This window comes from Mus caroli, chromosome 12, assembly GCF_900094665.2.
Source record: "Mus caroli chromosome 12, CAROLI_EIJ_v1.1, whole genome shotgun sequence".
Lineage (NCBI taxonomy): Eukaryota > Metazoa > Chordata > Mammalia > Rodentia > Muridae > Mus > Mus caroli.
This window is the reverse complement of record NC_034581.1, coordinates 50442867-50465968: the sequence shown is the minus strand read 5'-3', so window position 1 is coordinate 50465968 and position 23102 is coordinate 50442867. Positions and strand designations below refer to the sequence as shown.

General features: G+C 43.9%; 1 protein-coding gene across 1 annotated transcript; it reads right to left on the bottom strand.

Annotated features, from left to right (window-relative positions):
* Positions 1 to 1803: 1803 nt before the first annotated feature.
* On the bottom strand, positions 1804 to 17462 carry Fam177a1 (family with sequence similarity 177 member A1). The gene is made up of 5 exons (XM_021179707.1): positions 17210 to 17462; positions 11459 to 11632; positions 5749 to 5815; positions 4236 to 4333; positions 1804 to 2612 (listed from the first exon to the last, which is right to left on the bottom strand). The coding sequence occupies exons 1-5, from the start codon at positions 17288 to 17290 to the stop codon at positions 2409 to 2411; spliced, it is 624 nt and encodes a 207-aa protein (XP_021035366.1). The 5' UTR covers positions 17291 to 17462; the 3' UTR covers positions 1804 to 2408.
* Between the last annotated feature and the right edge of the window lie 5640 nt (positions 17463 to 23102).

Sequence of the window (23102 nt, the reverse complement as noted above, 5' to 3'; positions counted from 1 at the left end):
GGTTTTTTCGAGACAGGGTTTCTCTGTATAGCCCTGGCTGTCCTGGAACTCACTTTGTAGACCAGGCTGGCCTCGAACTCAGAAATCCGCCTGCCTCTGTTTATGTATTTCTTGTGTGTGCACACCAGAGCACACATGGAGGTCAGTAGACATTCTTGCCTTTCCCCACGTGGGTTCTGGAGATCAGATTCAGGTTCTCAGCTTCCCAGCAAGCGCTTGTACCCAGAGTCCTTTTGCCCTCCCAAGGTTTTTTTGTTTTTGTTTAATATAGTGTTTTCAAAGAAAGTATTCAAAAAAAATATTTTGTTTTATTAAACTCATCAGATTGAATGAGATTTTGTCTAGGTTTATTAAGCATTTACATAACTAACTTTTGTTAAAGGTTTTGCTAGAGAATTTACTAATTCAGTATACTTACTCATGTGTTTATGGTTTTTGGTGTTATTTGTTTGTTTGTTGTTAAGGGTCTTGCTATGTAGTCTAGGCCAGCCTCCAGCTCATGTTTCTCCCGCCTCAGCCTCCCTAGTGCTGGGAGCACAGATGTGCACTGCCACACGTGGCTGTGGTCAGTGTTTATAAAAAGAGAGATCAGAAGAAAGTAGGATGTCATGAACTGTGATCCAGAGGGAAAAATAATTCTTCTAAGAATTAGAAAATAGGAAGAGGTGAGGGAGGCTTAAAATAAAACGACTTAACCCACTTACGATAAATTTTATAGCTCATATAAACGAAAGTATAAAAATGTAAGGCACAGTGAATAACTGTAAACAGTACCCACCAGCCAGTGCCAAACAAGCAGCAAAAAGGTCAACACAGGAAGCTCAGGCCTGCATGGTGCCACCCTCTTGCTGTGATCACAGGTCTGAGCATACACTCTGAGACACTAGTCACCTGTGGATCACCCACCTTTACCTCATAACCAACTGTCTGTGGTAGCACTGTCTCAAGTTAAAAACAAGTCAAGAGCAAGAGGTCAGGCCAGCATGTTTTAGCAACTACCAGCTGAGACAGAGTTTTAGTAAAGGGTAACTGACAGTGACACTGATGGAAAGGTAAATCCCTAAGGGCTAAGTCACATGTCTACACCCATGAAGGTGCTGTCAGCTCCTAACTCGGGATGACTGATGTCAGTCCAACTGAAACTTTTATTCAGTTAAACATCCACCTTTGAGTTGACGTCCACTGGCAGGTCTCTACAATGTTCACCTACCCGTGCTTTCATTGCACACACATTTAAGGTGGAAAGGCAGTGGTACTTAGAAGGCTGGTCTCTAACCATTCCTTTCTAACCCTTTAGAGCTATGCGAAGGATTTAAATGAGGAGGACTTCTAAACACTGCCCACATTTTTCTTTATCTCCATTTGGGTTTAAATCAAAGTTATACAGGGTTCTGAACACATATTCAGGAATATTTCTTAAAAGTAGCTCCATATTCTCTAACTTTGTAAAGGAGTAACCTAGTAAGCAGAGAGATGGCCAAACCTGGTTCACATCAGCGTCCCACTTACTACTGCTACTTCAAAATGGTGACCAAAGTAAACTGTTCACAACTCATCATCCCGTTAGTTCCTCTGCCTGTGTTACATAAAGGGCCGAATAACTGTGACATGACCAAGATGCCACGTGGGTAACCCCTAGGTAGCAACACGTGACTTCAACTACAGAGCCATTCAGTGACTAGTGTCAGATTGTGATCAGAGCAAGTCAGTTCAGCAACTACTGAAAAAAAAGGATGGCTTACAGTGAAAATGGAAACCTAATATTTCCCATAGAATATTCTCAACAAAAGAAAATCCACATGCTTCCATCTTGCTCCTTTTATTATACATTCTGAACCCTCCTTGTGTAAACTCTAGGGGTACTTTATACTGAGGCTGTAGGATTATTAATGATTAGTCAATACTTTAGAAAACAAAAACAACTCCGAATGCCCCCAAACCAAAAATCTTAATGAATTACTTCACTCTCTTAATGTAGAATGCCTTCAGTTTCTGTTTTTAAGGCCAGGTGTCACCATGTGGCTAGGCTGGAGCTCACTATGTTGACCAGGGTGGCTGTAAACTCACCTGGTGCTAAGATTAAAGGCATGTAGTACCGTGCTTGGCTAAATGTCCTTTGTGTTTTATAAAAGATGGTCTTAAAATCACAGCCCTGGGCTTAGGATCGAGGGCGTGGCTGGTGAGTGTCTGTGAAAGGAGCCCTGGGTTTGCCCCTCAGCATTGGGGGGTCACTAACTCAAAAGCACCCCAACGTCAGACCTCACTGTAATAGATACAGCATAAGAAGGAAGGAAGGTTTCCTGTAATAATTTAAAATATAAACAGTTGTTTTAAGTCCCACTAAAAACATAAAAAGCTCCTGACTGGAGAAGTTTGGGGTGTAACACTTTATATACAGTCATTTCGTTCTATGGTGGGACAGAGACTGGACGCTGTTTGTTTTCCTTAATTGCTTCACAGTCTTCCTCCATTTCAAAATTAATATTCACAAAGCTGGACGACACTGTTTCTGGTTGGTCTGTCTGTACAATGGAATCGGCCTGCAGCTTGTTTTGTTGGTATTGTCTTTCTGCTTCTTCTGACATCCTATTTTCTTCTTCCTCCTCCTCCTCCTAAAAATGGGAAATACAGTAGTTAAAATAGTATATCCAAAAGGGACAAATATTCCTTCTCTCAATAGCATCTTTTTTTTTTCCCCAACTATAGTGACATGTCTAATCCAGACATACTTCTGGGTAGGGATGTAGCTCAGTGGTAAAGTACATGTCTAAAATACATGTAAGAACCCAGGTTTGATCCCCAGCATCTCACACACACACACACACACACACACACACACACAGGGCAAGAGACAGAACTATTACCACCAAACCAAACCTACCCCTTCCGAAGCCCTGTTCTCAAAGTAAAATAGTTGTTTTAAAAGGTAGATGGCTCAGCACTGCTTAGCTTAGCTGAGACCTAAATTGAGTTAGCCTAATAAAGTATCAAAATATGTACTGTACTACTTTAATTACAAGGTGTCACCCTAGTGGGTTACTGTTGGTTCATTCATTAAATGGTATTGCGTGGTGTTTCCCCTTAGCACTGACCAGTGTATAGTTAATCCCTGTCCTTCCTGCAAGAACTTTGCAGTCTAGTAGGGAAGTTAAGACCTGTAAAGAGAGTGGTGATAAGGAGAGCAGCACAACAGCAGCCACTACAGGGTAATCGCTAGCTCACAGCTGAGGTGGCATCTGTATTTTGACCCTGAGATATACGCAGTTAACACCGAATGAGTTTCCTCTCCGGAGACTCACCCTGAGACCAGGCAGGAGACTTATGAAGCTATTGAAGTGGTTTCAATGAGACCAGGAGGCTCTAATCAAGGTGGGCAGTGTCTTCTTGGTTCTTTTGTTTTGGGTTTTGTTTTGTTTTGTTTTGTTTTAAAAAACAAAGCCACACAACAAAATAAAGGTGACCTTTCTAGGCCTACCTCTAGGTACAGCCCTCCAAGGACAAAGTTTCTTGCCCTTTACCTAACACACATCCTATGTTCATGCCTCTCTTCAGCTTTACCTGAGCTGTTAATCTTGGGTTTTTCGAGACAGGGTTTCTCTGTATAGCCCTGGCTGTCCTGGAACTCACTCTGTAGACCAGGCTGGCCTCGAACTCAGAAATCCGCCTGCCTCTGCCTCCGGAGTGCTGGGATTAAAGGTGTGCGCCACCATGCCCAGCTCTGAGCTGTTACTCTTGACTCACTTAAGGAGAGAAGCAGACTCTAGCTTACTGTGTGCTTGTCAGTACACACCAGGTACTGCTGTGAGCATTTTACACGCTAATCAAAGGGGAGACGGACTTCTCATGACAGGAGCCGAGGCTTATGGAGGTTAGTAACTACCTCCCCTACTTATACAGGCTGGGAGTTGTTTCTTCATTTTTAAAGTTACAGTACCAAAAGATACATAAAGATCAAATACACATGAGGCGCTTCACTTGTTAGCACTGGCAGACCACCTAGCCTAGACACATCTACCTTAGGAAACCTGAATTGTGAAGGATCACAAAGCTTGTTAATTTGATAAACTCAATAAGCTGTCTTCGGTGGTAGAGCCTTTGTGGCATGTAAGGTCCTGTGTTTGATGTCTAGTACTGCAACAAATGAAGGAGCCAGCTTTCGGGCCACTGGACAGCCACATGGCCACAAAGCTCAGCCAGCCTCCAAACGGTAAGTACAGTGAAAAGAGGAGACACACCTCCTTCTTCATCCGGTAATACTCATCAATGGCGTACTGGTATTTTGGGGTGCTGATGCCCAAAACTGATGCAATCTTCTCTCCAAGAAAGTCACACACTAGAGATACAAAAGTTGAAAGATATACAACACCATAAACATTTCTTGAGCATTTTATGTAATACTAAGAATACAAGACTTAACTGCTTTATCCTCAAACCCAGTGTCACCCTATCTTCTCACTTCTGTCCTGAACACTGTTTGTTCACCTCTCTCTGTGTGTTTTGAGAACAGTGCCTCCTCACTCTGTAGCAGGGAGCTCAGAGTATTTCGTCAGTGATCATCCACCAGCCTCAACAGTGCTGGGATTCCGTATGTGCCGCCATGGCCAGCACAAAACACTTCTCATTAGTTACTGCATTATCAGCTTCAGGTCTAGTCCTTAGGACAACACACTGTATTCGAGTTTCACTTGCCCCATGGCTTCTTCACCAGAATGGACTGTGCCCTATGTTCAGCACCAGAACAACCCTCACGTTCTTTTGTCATGTTATCTCTCACCAAGATCAGCACCTGATACAGAAGGCTGCGGCAAGCAATGAGAGGCCAGGCTCAGTGACATAATGTTGCCAAAGTGGATAAAAAAAAGCTAACATTCCAGTACAGATCTGTGTAAAGCTTGTGCTCTTCCGTCACACTAAACTGTGTCACACACAATACAGGCTCAGGAGATGTTGACTCAAACACTAGCCATGATTTGCTCTAATTAAAAAAAAAAAAGTGGCAGTCATCAACTAGTTCATTGGAAGCGATACATTTGTTAACCTAACTACATAAATTTAATTGATAATTCATTTCCTTCAAATATCAGTTCCACTTCTATTTAAGAAGTGAAACATTGCTGGGACATAGCAGTGGGAGAGTTTGCCTGGGGTGTACAGGACCGGTTCCGTCCTCAGCAACATGAAGAAAGTTACATGGAAAAAAGCATGCTTCTCTATAACTGCGTCACAGAGTAGAATAGTAAGATGCTGGCATGCAAGGAAGAAACAGTAATACAAAGAAAAATATGAATGGTTTCTAATAAGACTTTAGAATAGGCAGTGAGCCATAATGAGCTTTCAGCCATAGGAAACCAAATGTCACACAGAAGGGGTGATGACAGCTTTAAAACATGACAATCCTGTCTACATTAAGGGTGCCATTTTCCAGGGACTGTTTATTATTACACTAACAGTGTGTTCTGTGGAGGTCAGAGGACAACTTGTGAGGAGTAAGTTCTTCCCTGAGGGATTCCAGGAATCAAATCTGGTTGTCAGTTTGATGGCAAGCACCTTTACGCGCTTGAGCAAACTCACTGGCCCAACTTTGTTTCCTTCTAACACAACTTAAACTGAAGACCATTTGTACACGCTTTCCAATTTGTAAGAGCTTTCCAATGCTAGCTGTTTCAGTGGGAACATGTCATTTGATAAAGCTCCTGTGTGCAGAACGTATTAGAGCAGTCATATGACATTCAGTTCAAAGGGCAGTACCTGAGAGGGTTGATGTGGCGGCCCGCAGCATGTAAAACCATAGGTAGGGGCCCCAGGTAAGTTTTGTCTGCAACAAGAAGTCAGATTAGCAACATTCATCTGATAGTATGTTTAAAGCAGAGTGAACTAGCTAAATAATTAGTAGGCACACAAAGCATCCATAGGTAGCACTGCAGAATCCAGTCCAACAAAAACCTAAGTATCTCCAAATTCCACAGAGATACTTCACGGTTTCCATACGATCACCACCACCTTTACCCATGGAGGACTAAAAACACTTAGCACTGGAATGGCACTGGAGCTCAGGCTGGATGCCTACAGCCTTTCTCCTCTCTGCTTTTTGTCTTCATTCTTTATAAGAACATCCAGGAGAGTGCACAAAGAAAGGACCTTTATTAGGCAGAGAAGGCTAACAAATGTCACAGCAGGAAATTCTGGTACAGAAGTGAAGGTAAATGGGGGGGGGGGATAGCAAGTCAGTGCTCAATGGTAAAAGGAAGCGACACTGGAGGGATGAGCTGTCTGTCATGTTGTATGTTTGTTTGTTTGTTTGTTTAAGACAAGGTCTCACTCTGAAGTTTTGGCTGTCCTGGAACTCACTGCCTTCAAACTCAGAGAGATCTACCTGCCTTTGCCTCCTGAGTGCTAGGATTAGACGCATGCGACAACACACTCAAAAGGAATAGTCACTAAAGTCCCCAGTCTATGTTTTCCTGGTTGTGGTTGTTGTTTGGTTGGTTTTTGAAATAGGGTCTCTGTATGAGGTCCTGAATATTCTGGAACTTACTATGTAGACCAGGTTGGCCTTGAACTCACAGAGATCCCCCTACCTCTGAGTCCTGAGTGTTGGGATTAAAGACACATAGCACCACACTAGACACAATTTCCGTAACATAATGTGAAATTGCTATAAGATGGTGTGAGTAAGGAACTACTTAGAAAAAAAACCTAGGCATAAAACCCCAGGTGTGAGCCGGGTGTGGTGGCGCATGCCTTTAATCCCCGCACTCGAGAGGCGGAGGCAGGTGGATTTCTGAGTTTGAGGCCAGCCTGGTCTACAGAGTGAGTTCCAGGACAGCCAGGGCTATACAGAGAAACCCTGTCTCAAAAAAACAAAAACAAACAAACAAACAAACAAACAAAAAACCCCAGGTGTGTAGTGTGCGCCTATAATTCCAGCTCAGGGGAACAGAGACAGGCACCTCTTTGGGGCTTACTGGCCAGGCAGCCTACCTACATGGCAAGCTCTAGATTCCAGTGAAAAATCCTGTCAAAATTCCTTGTCAAACAAGGCAGACGGCTCTGGAGAGCAACACCTGAGCTTTTGCCTCCACACGTGCACCAGCATACATGTGAGATACACACACACCTTACACAGACAAAGGAAAACACAGATATTCTCACTGGACAGTCTGAAGTTGTTTCTAGAGATGGTAACAGCTGACACTGAAGCAAGGGCTACCAAGCCTGCCCTGGCTGAGGGGATAGACAGCACCTGTCATCACCACACAACTGCACAGGAGGAACTTAGCCAGCCTGTTACTTGATCACAGATGTTGCTAAGCCAAAATCACAGGTGGCTCAAGTCTCCCCAGAGCCATGTCGCCACCTCAGAAGCACATATCTGGGTCTACACTGTGGCACTTCCAGGCTTTGCGTTTATAGGTAAAACCACACATTTTTCTGTTCCTTCAAAAATGTATCTCTGTCTCATGGCCGTACTCCCTAAACCAGCGGTTCTCACCCTTCCGAATGCTGCAGCCTTTAACACAGTTCCTCATGTCGTGGTGACCCTCAGCCATAGCATTATTTCATTGCTACCCCATCACTCTAATTTTGCTACTGTTATTGTAAGGTAAATATCTGATATGCAGGATGGCTGCTGTGTGATCCCTTGGGAGTTGCAACCCACAGGTTGAGAACCTCTGCCCTAAACAGACCTACAATTCAGTAAGATCTCCACTGCCTTCTCTGTAAGTTGGCAAACTAATTCTAAAATTTACATAGTACGTTAAAGGACCTGGAACAGCCAATCTTGAAAAGAGAGAGAGAGAAAAATAACAAGCCCAGTCCTCACAGTTTTCAGCATCAAAATCTTTGCCAAACACAGGAATGCACCTGAGCTCCAGCGCTCCAGAAGACAGGAGGCTGGGAGGGCACTGGCACCAGAACAGATTCATGGAGCTAATGGAGGCCTTAAGCCCAGAATGAAACCATATTCAATAGTCAGTGGGTTAACAAGGGCACCAAGACCACTTACGGTAGCCTGAGTAAGGATGGCCCCCATAGACTCGTGTCCCCATCCTCCCCTCTTCCTGCCATCAGATAAGGATGTAGCCAACTCTCAGCCAACTCTCCAGCATCATGTCTGCCTCTGTGCTACCATGCTTCCCACCATGATGACAGTGGACTAAACCTCTGAAACTATAAGCAAGCCCTCAAATGTTATCCTTTATAAGAGTTGCCTTGGTCCTGGGCTCTCTCCACAGCAACAGAGCAGGAACTAAGACACTACTCAAAGAGATTTTTCAAATTACACCGTGAAGTCTGGAAAATCGCATGGCAAAGTATGACAACTGACTCTTACCCATATCATATAACTCAAAACAGATGTGGCTACTGTTGTCTATGAGCACATCTGTAATCTCAGCATTCAAGACGCTAAAGCAGGAGGATCACCTTGAATTCTGAACAAGCCTTGGCTACAGGTTGTCTCAAAACAAAACAAGTACCAAAGACCTGAATTTATAAACTATACTCATAAGGCCTCATTATGAAGTTAGCCTAGCCTGAAACTCACTATGGTTCCTAGGCTAGTCTTGAACTTGGTACCTTCCACGCCCAGGCTGATACTATAAAACTTTAAAAAAATAAAATAAACCTAAGAATTAACTCTAGCTGGGTGTGGTGGCACATAACTCAAATCCTAGCACTCAGGAGACATAGGCACTGCACATACATGGTACACAGACATACAGGCAGGCAGAACACCCACACACATGAAAAGAAAAGTTGGAAAGATGAAAAAGAGCAAAAAATGGTATAACCACAATCAGGCAAAGTTTCTCAAATATTTAAACAGCAAATGACCCAGCCACTCCACCCCTAGCTACATGTCCAAGACAAAAACCATGCAGTGACACAAAAGCCTGTATTCACAGTGCAATATTCATATGACTCAATAGTATAAGCAACAGCATTCCCACTAACTGACGAAGGAATGAATGAAATGTGGTATCGTCACACAATGAAGTGTTATCTGGGCATTCTGTAATATAATAATAAAGGAACAAAGTATCTAACACATGCTACACACGAATGAACCTTGAAAACATCAAATGAAAGAAGACAGTCAAAAAGCACACAGGCTATGCAGAAGCTAGAGAAAGTACCCAAGGAGCTAAAGGGATCTGCAACCCTATTGTCGGAACAACATGATGTACTAACCAGAACCCCGGAGCTCTTGTCTCTAGCTGCATATGTATCGAAAGATGGCCTAGTCGGCCATCATTGGAAAGAGAGGCCCATTGGACTTGCAAACTTTATATGCCCCAATATAGGGGAATGCCAGGGCCAAAAGAATGGGAATGGGTGGGTAGGGAAGTGGGGGGCGCTATGGGGGACTTTTGGGATAGCATTGGAAATGTAACTGAGGAAAATATGTAATAAAAATATTAAAAATTAAAAAAAAACAAACAAAACAAACAAACAAAAAAAGCACACAGGCTGTGTATACCAGGGAGATCTGTACACGTACACACACACACACACACACACACACATACACACATACACACATACACACACACACACACACACACACACACACACACACGGTGGGACAGGAATGAGGTAGGACATGGAGGGTAGAAAGGAAGCTAACGCTTTTCAAGACTTAGCATAAATGTGTTAAAACTGACTGTGCCCATGGCAGTGCCATGCTGACTACTACTAAACTATACTCTAAACAGGTGAATTTGTACAGCTTGTAAGCTGGAGTTCAAGCAAACTTTTTTTTAAAAGAAACTGAATCCATGAGTGGTAAGGATTCAGGCTTTCTCTGACGATGTGCCACCCTTGTTTCTATGGAGACTCTGAATAACTTTCGAGACAATTGGTGTTTTGAGGGGTGAGGGGATTTCCCTTTTTTTCCCTTTGAGACAGAGTCTCATATAGTTCAGACTGCTTCAAACTTGCTATATAGCTGAGGCTGGCCTTGAACTCCTGATCCTCCTGCCTCCACCTCTTGTCACATCAGCTGAAGATGGTTTAAAAACATGGAGACATCTTTTTTTTTTTTTTAATTTAATTATTTATTATGTGTAAGTACACTGTCTTCAGACACCCCAGAAGAGGGCATCAGATCTCATTTTGGATGGGTGTGAGCCACCATGTGGTTGCTGGGATTTGAACTCAGTACCTTCAGAATAGCAGTCAGTGCTCTTAACCACTGAGCCATCTCTCCAGCCCGAGACATCTTTTAAGTGATTTATTTAACTACTTTATGGGCATTGGTATAAAGGTGTCAGATCCCTTGGAGCTGGAGTTACAGGCAGTTGTGAGCTGCCATGTGGGTGCTGGGAATGGAGCCCAGGATCTTCAGAAGAGCAGACAGTGCTCTTAACTGCTGAGCCATCTCTCTAGCCCTGTATACAAACATTTTTAAGACAGCTCTAACTAATCCCATCAAAGTGCTTTAAAAGAAACACATTGATCCAAACAATCCTTCTGCTTTATGGATTACCTCTAATAGTCAACATGTCTGGCCACTCTGAATATTTTCTGTACTATAGAATGTGGAATTTTTTGTTGTTTGTTTGTTTTTTTTTTAGGGGCTGGAGCAGGTCTGAGACTCGGTTTCTCTGTGTAACAGCCCTGGCTGTCCTGGAACTCAGTTTGTAGAACAAACTGTCCTCAAACTCATGGAGAGCCACCTCTTTCTGCCTCTTGAGTGTCACTGAGCCCGGCATGGAATTTCTTTTCTTAAAAGCTAAAAATTTGGGCTGGTGAGATGGCTCGTGGGTAAGAGCACCCGACTGCTCTTCCAAAGGTCCAGAGTTCAAATCCCAGCAACCACATGGTGGCTCACAACCATCCGTAACGAGATCTAACTCCCTCTTCTGGAGTGTCTGAAGACAGCTACAGTGTACTTACATATAATAAATAAATAAATCTTTAAAAAAAAAAAAAGCTAAAAATTTACTCAGCTAAACCTTATAGAAATTAATGTTTTAAATATAATTTTTAAATTCTCTAATCTGTTTCTAGGTTTTATTTATAGCCTTATGAGAGCCTTCTTAATTATGGGCACTTATTTGTTCATTGACTGTACCCCCATATAGTTTATATAAGCTGCTGCCCCATGACCAGCATCTAAACCAGAACCTCTCAGATGCCCACTGTAAACTCGGGATCAGTGGACTGTGTTACCTCTAAGAACACTCGCTCTGTGAACTGAAAGGGACTCGGATTAAAAAACTGGACTTACTAGAGCCTCACATAAATTCACACCGATAACGAGCTCGGCTACAAAGATGCAGAACTGGTTCAGGTCACTGAAACGTTGGAAAGATGTCCATCCATACTGTGTAAAAATAATGTTTTCTACCAGATCACAATGGATGGTAGTTGGTTTAAACTTCCAACAGTCCCTTCCATTCAGTGTTCAAGGACAAACCCAAGCAGGCCAAGTCATGAGCGCCCAGCGTACCGGGTCGACAGTGGGCAGCACGTCCTTCTTGTCCAGGCCGTCCACCTCGTCCTCGTCAGTGCTGTACTCCTCCATCGTCTCTCCGCTGACGAAGTGGATGACCCTCCTCGGGACTTTCTTCTTCTTCCCGATGACACCCAGTTCTACGTTCTCAAATCCTCTTTCATTACTTATCTAGAGCAATGAACAATTAAGAAAATGAGTTTTGAGTCTGTCTTTCATGGTATATCTAACAGATGTTTGATTGCTTTATTTTAAAGAGCAAGAGAAAATCCTTAGGCAATTTTACAAAATTATACACACCTCAGGAATCCTAAATCTAACTCCTTTTAGGGCCAAGAAGGTGCGCAAAACTGATAAATCTCTACAGGGATGAAGGGCTCCTGTGAAGATGCGTGGCCCAACTAAAGGCATTTAAAGTGAGAGAGACCTATTTTTTAGATTTATTTTTATGTGCATGAGTGTTTTACCAGAATAATATTGTATGTGCACCCCGAGTGTGCCTGGGCCCACACTGGATCCCCATGACTGGGAGTTACGGATGGTTGTGAGCCACCATATGGGTGTGAGGAACCAAATCCAGGTCCTCTCTGAAAGTAGCAAGGGTCCTTAACTGCTGAGCCATCTCTCAAGCCCAGGGCATAGGGGAGGCTTTAAAACACTGTGCCGAATAAAATCTAAAAAGCCATCAGTGTTCTATACTTGAATTTTCAGATAACTTGGTCATTAGTATCTATGTGGCAACAGACTGTTTGTTATTGTTTTGTTTGTTTGTTTGTTTGTTTTTTAACAAAGAGATGTATGTTAGGGGGTGGGAGGGATATATGTATGCACCCATCATGTGACAGTCTGAGGACAATCAAAGTGTTATCCATCATTGTTTTTTAAGACACACTCTCTCCTTGGCCCTGAACTCTCCAAGTAGGGCAGACTGGCTTGCTAGCAAGCCTGGGACCCACCTGTCTCTGCCTCCAGTGCTGGGATTACAAGCTTTAAAAAATCAAAACAAAACAAAAACAAAAACCAAACATGTCCCAGGGATGGAACTTGTTGTCATCTTGTCCTAAATCATAAAGACTAGTATAAAATTCCTGTTAATCCTGACTTTTGCCAGTTTTTAAATTTTAAAAAACAGAAGGCCTAAAACATGATTCACAGGGTTTTTTTTGTAGTACCAAAAGTACATAAGTATAAAACCAAATTTTGACTAGCACTTGGTATGTAATAATTTTAGTGGCATTTATTCTAATTATCACATTTCATATAAAAGATTTATGACAGCTATGGTAGTACAAGCCTATAATCTCAGCATTTAGGGAGAGCCAGGAGGATCAGCAGTTCAAGGCCAGCCTCCACCACACAGTAAATCTGAGGCAAGCCTGAGCTATAAAAGATCATATCTTAAAAATCAAACAAAAGAAGGTGGGGCACAGAAATGGCTCAACACTTGCTGCTCTTAAGAGGATCTAGGCTTGGTTCCAGTACATACAGGGTAGCTCACAACCATCCTAACTCCAGAGTCAGGGAACCTGACACCCTCATCTGGCCTCTGCCGGCAGCAAGCATACATGCAACACAGACATACATGCAGGCAACACACTCATACACATACTAACAAAAATTAACCATCGTTTTTGACATGGTAAATCTCAAATTGTAGGCCTATCATTTTAAGCAAACCTTATGTAAAAGCCAAGTAGTAATATCTTAGGTTTTACCCACCAGCTAACAGCAGTTCTCAGCCTGTGGGTTGTGACCCCTTTGAAGGGTTGTATATCAGATATCCTGCGTATCAGATATTTACATTATGATCATAACAGTAGAAAAATTAGTTATAAAACAGCAACAAAATAATTTTATGGTCGCATCATTAGGAAGGGTAAGAACCACTGAGCTAGTGTTTCATAAATGAACTCTACAAGACAGGCGAGGGTGAAGAACCACTTATATGGACATCATATAATGGGCGTGGATGGATTCTAATAAAACGCAGCATGGTGTGGATGAGGACCTGGATCTGGCTCCTGGCCTATGGCTTGTGAATCAGACTGGAAAGCAACAGGCCTGTGAGAGACGCACAGTTCATGACGTGAGAGTGCTTACAACCTGAACCTTGGGGAATGGGGCGGGGAAGGGAGGTATCACCAGGCAAAACCAACCAAAAAATTAGCCTGGCACAAAATTTTCAACATTTATAAATAAAGTCTATTTTCTGGATATTCCAGACATTTCCTCTTTATAGACAGTAAACCTGGAGAATATTTTGCTGGGGGTTGGGAGGAGGGAGGAACAGTGGCTCAGTGGGTAGGAGAATGAGTTGTTCTTATGCAAGACCCACATCATGGCTGACAACTTCCATAACTACTTTCGGGGATCCAACACTGGGTTACCAAGCACACTCATGGCAGCCCATACATACAAAAAGACAAAATATTCACACACAGAAAATGTCCTTTAAAAAGTATCTTACTGTCAGTTTTATAAATTTCATTTTCAAAAAAATCCAAATCTCTGAAAACATAATTTTCTAACAGTAGTAAAGTGAGAAATGTAACGTCCATTAACATTGAATTATACTTTATGGTTAACTAGAATGAAAGCTTGAGTCTCAGGAGCTGTGGGGTTTTGTTGTTATTTTGTTTTTGAGACAGGATCTCCTCTGTCCTCTGTCTTTAATAGGTACTGTCTTTCTTGTAGATGCCCACAGTGCTCCGGTCTTCTTTCAAAATAAACTCAACACCTGGAATTATCCTGTGATCTCCCTCAACCTGGATTTTAGGGCGTGGAGTAGGCACTACCACACCCTTTGATCAATAGCAGCTCTTGATACACAGACACAGTAGCACCTCTGCCTAGAAACAGAGGTGCTAAGTAAATGAACAGAGCTGAAACCTGAACTCTTCTGCTGTACTGAGACTGAGACTCTGTTAAAGTCCATTCAGAAAAGAGTCTGGATACAGTGTCGCATCAGCTCCTAGGTGGCCTGGTAAGGCCTAGTTAACAGCATGGCGGACTCTTCTCTTTCTCCTCCCTGCCTGCACTGTACTTCAGGTAGGCGCTCTCTCTCTCTCTCTCTCTCTCTCTCTCTCTCTCTCTCTCTCTCTCTCTCCTCCCCCCCTCCCTCTCCCCCTCTCCTCCCCCACCTCCTATTTTTCTTTTTTCTTTCTGAGGCAGGGTTTCATTGTATAACCAAAGCTAGTCTGCAATTCAAAATGTAGCCTGAGCTGGCCTTAAACTCACAGCAACCCTCCTGCCTCAGATTTCCAATGCTAGGACTACAGATATAAGTCCCCACACCCAGATGGGGTTTCTCTGTTTGTTTAGCAGTGTGAGGAGGAATATAAATTGTCAGTAGTTTCTTCCTCCTTCCAGATCTCCACAGACCTCTTCCTCAAACCGGGCAAACCCCTTCAGTTCTCAGAGGTGTTTTAGTTCAGGAATGTGAGTAAGATAAAACTGGTGAACTCCAAGAGTCTCTCTCTATGATGTGACTTTGTATTAACAAGGACGCAGTGTGTACACAGAAATCCTTTGTCATCTGTGTAATGGGAACTCAGGAGAAAAGGCCATGGGTATTCCTGGGAGGTTTGCCCTTTTCTCTACTGCCGTCACTGTTGAAATATTTATTTTTAATCAAGACTATGAAAACTGGGGCTGGAGGGATGACTCAGAAGTTAAGAGCACTTGTTCTACTTCAAAGGACCCGAGTTCAGTTCCCATCACCCATGTCACATGGCTCACCACTGGTGAAACTCCAGCACCAAGCATTCACCTCTTCCCGCCTGAGGGACCCAAACATACATGGACACACACATTAGTAAGACAGTTTTTTGAAAGATCATGAAAACTCTGTGGTCTAGCACATTCTTTATCCTCTTATGGTAAGGAGATGCCATCTTGGAATCTTAGCCCTGGAAGCTAGAGCTTAATCCATGGGTGGCCAGGTCTGTGGTGACTGGGACAGACCTGTTAACACTCCTGAAGGGAGCGCTGGGAGACCCTTATCCGGAATGGCAGCCATTATTCCTTTCCCCTAACTGCAAAGGATCTTGGGAGATTCAAGACTACATATAGAAGTAAAAGGCTGATTAAATGAGAGGCTCCATGAGCTGAGCACCCATGATGGGATGGGACAAGACAGTGGCACAATGTTTGAGTCACCTACGCTCCTGTGAGGAACTCATCCATATTGTATAAGAAGGCCCCTAAAAGCCTCACCAGGATGGACATGGTAAACTTGCGTCCTGGTGTGTCTGTGGTACCCATCTGGGGTAGTTGGAGGTTTGCTTGTGCCTCCCCATGAAAAGTTTAGCATAACAACTAAATATTAAACCAAAGCAAGGAGCCACTCTTGAAATAAGAGGCAACTGGTCTGAGTGTTGATTGGGCTTCCTCTGCAGTCAGTTCAAGCTGAAGCAGTGTGAGCACAGCAGCAAATCAGGAGAGAAATGAAGCGCATCACGGACTGCGCTCCTGAAGGGGCAGGGCAAGCCAGCTGGGCAGCACGCAGAGCCTCCCCTCCACCACCTCATTTTCAACACTGTAACCCACCCAGGTGGGCCTCACACTGCTGGCCAGCCTCCTCAAGCCTCCTAAGTGCCTGACCTCTTGCCGCCTTACTCCTTCTACCCAGATAGAAAGGGTAGGGATAAGAGTCCACAGAGACTCGCGTAGAGCAGGTTTTATACTCACAGTCAGTTCATAATTCAGGAACCTGTAGTTTTGGAGAACCGTCTGACTAACACTCAACTATTTACTGTAAAATATGAAGCTACTGAGAAAGCACCTTTCTTATGAGAGGTGGAACTCAGAGGTTTTAATAGCCAAAGTTATATGTACTCCTGAAGTAAGTTTTAAAGTGATTTTTTTCTAACCTAGTGATGACTGGGACAACCCCCAGCAGTCACTAGTGGCTAATTTGGATTTACAATGTGGCCAGCCACAACTGTATTCTGGATTTGGGACCGTATAAAGGGTATAGATGGCTCAATGTGCAAAAGGCTGAACACCTGAATTGTCCTATGACCTCTTTCCTTCTCTTTCTCCCCGCCCCTCTCTCTAACACATCACACACCCAATTATAAATTAAAGAGAATGTAAAGCACTTCACTAGTAATTTTTATTACTTAATATGTTGAACTGTATTTTTTTATAAAGCATTAAATATATTAAAGTTAGTATCACAGGATTATTTTACTGTCTAAGGTATCGTCCTTTCCTTGTGATTCACATTTGCCGTTAGCACATGTCTGTGCTGGGCTGTGCAGGTCAACTCATCCGTGGACCCATCTCCAGACGTTAATATAGAAGGATTAGATGAACTGAAGACTAAAAGTCTCAGCGAAGGGTTGTCCAGATCAGACTACCTTAACTGATGTTTGGGGACTCAGCCTGAGAGTGGGCAGCCTGCAGAGTTCCCTGAGTCTGGGCCCTGGGCTGAGTAGTAGTAGACTGAGCTAGCTTATAGTGCATAAGCTATTCACTAATCCCTGGTTCCTCGCCACCGCAAGGCGGACCCGGACCTAAGAGACAGGGTTGTCTCCCCTGGCTTTCGGCTACTTTAAGGACAGACTGCCTTTCCGGGACACGCCTGTTTTCTCTCTGGCAACCGGTGGCTGGAGTGTCTCCCCGGAAAGCCCGGGCAGGGAGGCCGCGGCGCCTTGCCTCGGCAGCCACTCCTTGCCCGAGCAAAATGAGGACACCGAAAGTAACCTCGAAATGTCCAGCGGCTGTCCCTCTCCGCCAACCTACCTGCCGTGTCGCGTCTCCGAACGCCGTGGCGGCCGCTGCCTCGGTCTCTCCCGCCGCCGCGCATCCCGACTCACGCTCCATCGTCAGCGCCGACCCCGGCAGCGACGACACGGAGGTTAGTCCGAGGAACGCTCCCCACCGCCCGCAGGAAGGATCCTACCGGGTCGCTCAGGCCGCCCAGGCTGCAGAACCCAATCTACCCTCCCGGCGAAGGCGCGCCTGGATCGCAGGCGCTGGGTAGGGCGGGGCGGGGTGGGACGGGGCGGGGCCTTCGCCGCTTCCGCGGGCCCGGGGGCGTGGCCTCTGTAGGTACCGCCCTACCTGCGCCGGATGATCACGCGGGCTGCGCAGGGCCCAGTCTGGGCCTGAGAACCCACCACACCGGTTCCCAGCTGGTAAAACCAGAACTGCTGAGATGGAGGCGCGGGCTCTAAAGCTTTAAAACGCACCGCTTATGTTACATGTTTCATTTCTCACGAAATACCTTTGAAATAAAGACCCGAAGGTGAACTTACAGCATGCTGGGGAACGGGGGTTTTATTTATTATAGGACTGTGTGTCGGGGGACAGCCTCCTCCCAGACTTTCTTTTTCCTAGTGATCAAAGGAATAGTCGCAATAATTATACAAGATTTGTTGGTTTTCTTTTTGAGACAAGGTCTCATGGCATCAAAAACTCCCTGAGTAAAGGATGTGTGCTGGGATTTGAGTCAAGTGCCACAACGACACCGAGGTATTAACTTATTACATGACTTCGACATTATGCTAGCTGGAGCATTTCCAGGTAAATAGCTTTGTTGTTTGTTTTGTTTTGTTGACAGGGTTTCTCTGTGTAGCCCAGGCTGGCCTCGAACTCAGAAATCCGCCTGCCTCAATAGTTTTTTATTAACACGAAGATCTTCATTGATACATAGAAAGATAAAATAGAAAATACAGGCCAGGACTGGCGAGATGGCTCAGCGGTTAAGAGCACTGATTGCTCTTCTGAAGGTCCTGTGTTCAAATCCCAGCAACCACATGATGGCTCACAACCATCTTGTACAGCTACAGTGTACTCATATACATAAAATAAATAAACAAGTCTTTAAAAAAATACAGGCCAGTCTGGTGGTCCACACCCGTAATCACAGCACTCCTGGCCAAAGAAGTGTGATGATCTAAAGTCCCCTGTATAAGTGTTTCTATTCAGATGAGAGGGTATCCTGGGACGCAGAAGCCCAGGAACCACACAGCTCTAAGAGGAAGCCTCCTCAGCGGAGGCCTTGCAGCTCCGGGGAGGGTATCCCCAGCTGCGCTGAGGAGCTCAGGGGCTTCAGCCTCGCCTCCTCTCTGCTTCTTCTCTTTGACTTTTCTACTTGGCTCCTTCCGACTAGAGAGTCACACTGAGCAGGCAATCTCATGAAAGAGATTTATTGGAGGGGCCTGGGTGTGTTAGACAAATCCAGGGATGGCTGCCCTCTGCTCCTCCCAGGAGTGGACAGCAGGAAACTGGACCTTTGTCCAGAGATTTCCAGGTTGAGGCTTGATGGGATTTCAAGTCTTGAGTTTGGGGAGCTCGGGGATTGGTGGCTTTTTTCATGCCTCCTTTCCCTGCATCAGTCCCACGAGTTAGGGTGTGGAATCCTTCCTGACTGCAGCCAGCTTTTGCTGAGACGCCATCTCTCTGGGGCTGCTTGGGGAAGCTGGAGAGGAGGTACTGCCATTGTGGACAGCTCCCGTTGGACAGACAGCTCCCTCAGCTGGAGGCTGAGGCAGGATGGACAGCTCCTCATTACAGCAGTAGGCCAAGACAGGAAAACTGTTCTGGACAGCTCCCGTGAAGGCTGCAGGCCTAGATGCTTCCATGCCTCCATTTTGACAGGAGCAGCCGGGTTTTTTGGTAGTTCCTGTTGGGCCACCTCATCTCTGCCATCGCTGGAGAGGGAAGAAGGGACTGGCTACTTGCTCTGACGGATTTTGCGGTGCTGTGCCTCTTTAAACATGTTTTCTCACACACACTATCTCCCAACGTATTAAGCAAAATTCACCTGCTGGGCTTTTAATTCACACGCCATTTTGTGAGGAACAGGACACACAGCTTGAGTGGTGCTTTCAAGGACCGCACATCATTCTCAGTTTTCCACAGGCAAGTTTGTTTTTTTTTTTTGGTTTTTCGGGACAGGGTTTCTCTGTATAGCCCTGGCTGTCCTGGAACTTACTTTGTAGACCAGGCTGGCCTCGAACTCAGAAATCTACCTGCCTCTGCCTCCCGAGTGCTGGGATTAAAGGTGTGAGCCACCACGCCTGGCTTGTTTGTTTTCTAATGTATAAAGTAGGCTGGCCTCAAACCTGCCTCTCAGCCTTGGGATTATAAACCTGGCTCATTTAATAGATTTAAATTGTATTTTCATGCCAGTCACAATTCAGAAATATCCCCCAACATTATGACGTGTTGAGAATGGCAGCAGCAGGCCCAGACCTCACATGATCCTTCTCCACAGGGCACTCGTTCTTTTCCTCACTCTTGGACGAATATTCTTGCACACATTCTATCCTTATGACAATCTAAAAACAATACCCAAAATCTTTAAGAACAATTCCTCAAAATCCATCTTCACTGAAAAACTGCTTATAAATACAACCAAATCACCTTGCTTGAAGCAACAAGTTATGACATGACCTAATTTGATACTGTGGTATAAACAAAACAATGAAATGATCCAAAACATCAAAACCAAACTGTGATCAACTGAAAATAGCAAATTGTTAAGTCTTATGAATTGGTCTTATAAATAACAGTTCTGCACTGTACGTATTCAAATCTCTCTTCCCTCTTACTGGCATGATGGACAACCAACAATCGCCAGTATTAAATTGTAGGTATCTATAAATGCAGGCTAATTGGCAAATAAGCAACAAACATTAAGTTACAATTTTCACTGCTAAGTCAGGATAATATTCGTGATTTACAAGTACCATGTTTACTGAAAATTTAAAACTATTTAAATAATTTAAGCTATTTTGATAAACTGCAAATATTTTCTAAAAACAGCAATTTAAAAAAATGTATTTGTGTTGGTGTTTTGTATACATGTATATCTGTGAAGGTGTCAGACCCCCTGGAACTGGAGCTACAGACAGTTATGAGCTGCCATGTGGTACTGGGACCTCTAGAAGAGCAGCCAGTGCTCTTAACCACTGAGCCATCTCTCCAGCCCCAAAACAGCAGATTTTTAACAGAGGAAGTTGAAGAGCAATTCCTTATAAATCCACCATACAAAGTAAAATGTCAAAGAAATTCCAGTTGTTTGAGCATTTATGGCCATTTCTAAACTGTCACAGCACAACTAAATGAAAGCAGGTAACACAGGCCAAGCAGATGTCCTTTCACACTGTCGGTCAAAGAAGCTGGAATATGGAGGGAGCACCCAGAGCTATAAAGGCAAATTTGGATCTACCCACTATGTAAAACTAAGAAAATGAAGCTGAACGAAACCTGGAAATCAGAAACACTCATTGAATATGATGGCTTTTCACAGCTCCGTGTGTGTGTGTGTGTGTGTGTGTGTGTGTGTGTGCGCTCTAGTGCGTGCTCAAAAGCACACATATATAGTTGGAGCTACCTTGCAGGTTATCTTATTGCTTAAGTAGAATTTTTTCTAAAGGTGGATGTTTTCATCAAATACGGCACACGAGGTTACGAGGTTGAGGGACACATGTGCTCAGTGGTAGAGGGCTTGCCTGGCATATGTCTGAGTTTGAGTCCCAGCCCTGCAACTGATAATGGGGATGATGAAGCCCAAGAGAAATATGACAACACATTTTTGCTGATTTTCAGGCATAAAGAAAATTTTCAAAAGAGGTGGTTTCATTAATGGAGGCCATTGCCAGGAACTGTATTAAGGTCTATCAATGTTTCTTCCTTAGAACTACCCTGAAGCAACACTATAATTGTCAGCTTTTACAGATGAGAACGGGCACAAGTTAGGAATAAGCCAGGATTCAAACCTCAGGAGTGCTAGGCACAATCGCACCTATCTGGAGTGCCAGCTACAAAGAAGGATGAGATAGGAGAGTCTTCTGAGCCCAGGAATTCAAGATCAGACTGGCAATGTAGTAAACCCTTCTATCTCAAACATATACATATAGTTATATATGATATATGAACATATATAATTATACATAAAATTATATATAGTTATTATATATTTCAAGGATTCCATTATTCACCTTTTAAAATCATAATTGTCTTCTTGCCTCAGGGCAAGCTGATACAGTATTTGTTAATACAATAACTACAAATTTTATAAAATCAAGGCACACATATCAACTGATGGGACTCATTCTCCAATGTTCTATCAAGTGAAGTATCAAAAATGTGCAGTTTAGGCTAATGGCAACAACTGAGATTACTATGCCTTGCCTAGCTAAGAACACAGTAAAGGTTGAAATCCTATCTAACAATAAAGGAACAAGCCTCCCTTTCTACTTTTTGAGACACGGTGTCACTTGATTGCTTTGGCTGTCCCTGAAGTATGTAGGCCAGAGAAACCTCAAATTTAGATTCACTTGTCTCTGCTGCCTGAGTGCTGGATTAAAGTCAGGCCCACTTCACCCAGCACTCAATACCTCTAAGAGTATAAAACGCAAGCAAGCATTAACTCTTCAAATATGAAAATGAGGCATTATGGTTTCTTCCCTTACTGTAGATAGTAGTTTATCTCTAGAAAAAGTGCCATCTGGGACAAGAGAGATGGCCCAACAGTTAAGAGCACAAGCTGCTCTCCTGAGAACCTGTTCCCAGCATCCATGCACAGGGGTTCACAGCTGCCTGGAATGCTAGCTCCAGGGGATCCAATGTTCCCTGCCTCATCAGGCACCTGCAACTCACATACACAAACGTACAACTTAAGAACAAGGAATTATCTGGCTTAATAAAAATACACAGAGCTGAAGAAATAGCTCAGCGGTTAAGAGCACTGGCTACTCTTCTAGAGGACCCAGGTTCAAATCCCAGCACCGACAAGACTGGTCACAGTTCCAGAGGATCTGATGCACCGACACAGATACATGTACAGGCAAGCAAAACATGCACTTAAAAACAAAACAAGGGGCTGGTGAGATGGCTCAGTGGGTAAGAGCACCCGACTGCTCTTCCAAAGGTCCGGAGTTCAAATCCCAGCAACCATATGGTGGCTCACAACCATCCGTAACGAGGTCTGACTCCCTCTTCTGGAGTGTCTGAAGACAGCTTCAGTGTACTTACATATAATAAATAAATAAATCTTTAAAAACAGACAAAAAACAAAACAAGTCATTTTTTAAAAACTAAAATTAAAAAAAAAAAAAAGGAAGAAAAAAAATACAGCCACAAGCAGGTTGTTCCACCTTGTTCTCTCTAGGTTGGGGAAAAAGTGTTTGGAATGTGAATGTAGCTGTGCAGGGGTGGCTCACGCAGAGGCAGGCAGATCTCCAAGTTCAAGGTTATCCTGGTCTACAGAGGTCAACTAGAGTTACACAGAGAAACCCTGTTTCAAAAGACCAAAACCCAAGTGTCAGAAATGTCAATTCTTTTCAATATTTAACATGTATGGGTGTCTTGCCTGCATGTACTTCTGTGTACCACATGTATGCAGTCCCTGTGGTGGGCAGAAGGTTTTGGGTCCCCTAAAAAAAAAAGAATTATGGATGGTGGAAGGCTGTTATGTGGGACTGAACCCTGCCCTCTGAAAGAGCATATATGTTAACTGCTGATCAATCTCTTCAGTCGTGGTTGGGCATCTCCCCCCCCACCCCCCACCCCCCAGGTCTGGAAACTTTGTAACTCTTTTTTTTTTTTTTTGGTTTTTCGAGACAGGGTTTCTCTGTGTAGCCCTGGCTGTCCTGGAACTCACTTTGTAGACCAGGCTGGCCTC

Bases quoted from the DNA above. Each gene is read 5' to 3' on its own strand.
- Fam177a1 (XM_021179707.1), bottom strand. From the start codon at position 17,290: ATGGAGCGTGAGTCGGGATGCGCGGCGGCGGGAGAGACCGAGGCAGCG. The intron at 11,633-17,209 runs GTAGGTTGGCGG...TCATTGCTCTAG, and splicing joins TCGGAGACGCGACACGGCAG to ATAAGTAATGAAAGAGGATT. The intron at 4,334-5,748 runs GTACTGCCCTTT...TTGTATCTCTAG, and splicing joins CGCCACATCAACCCTCTCAG to TGTGTGACTTTCTTGGAGAG.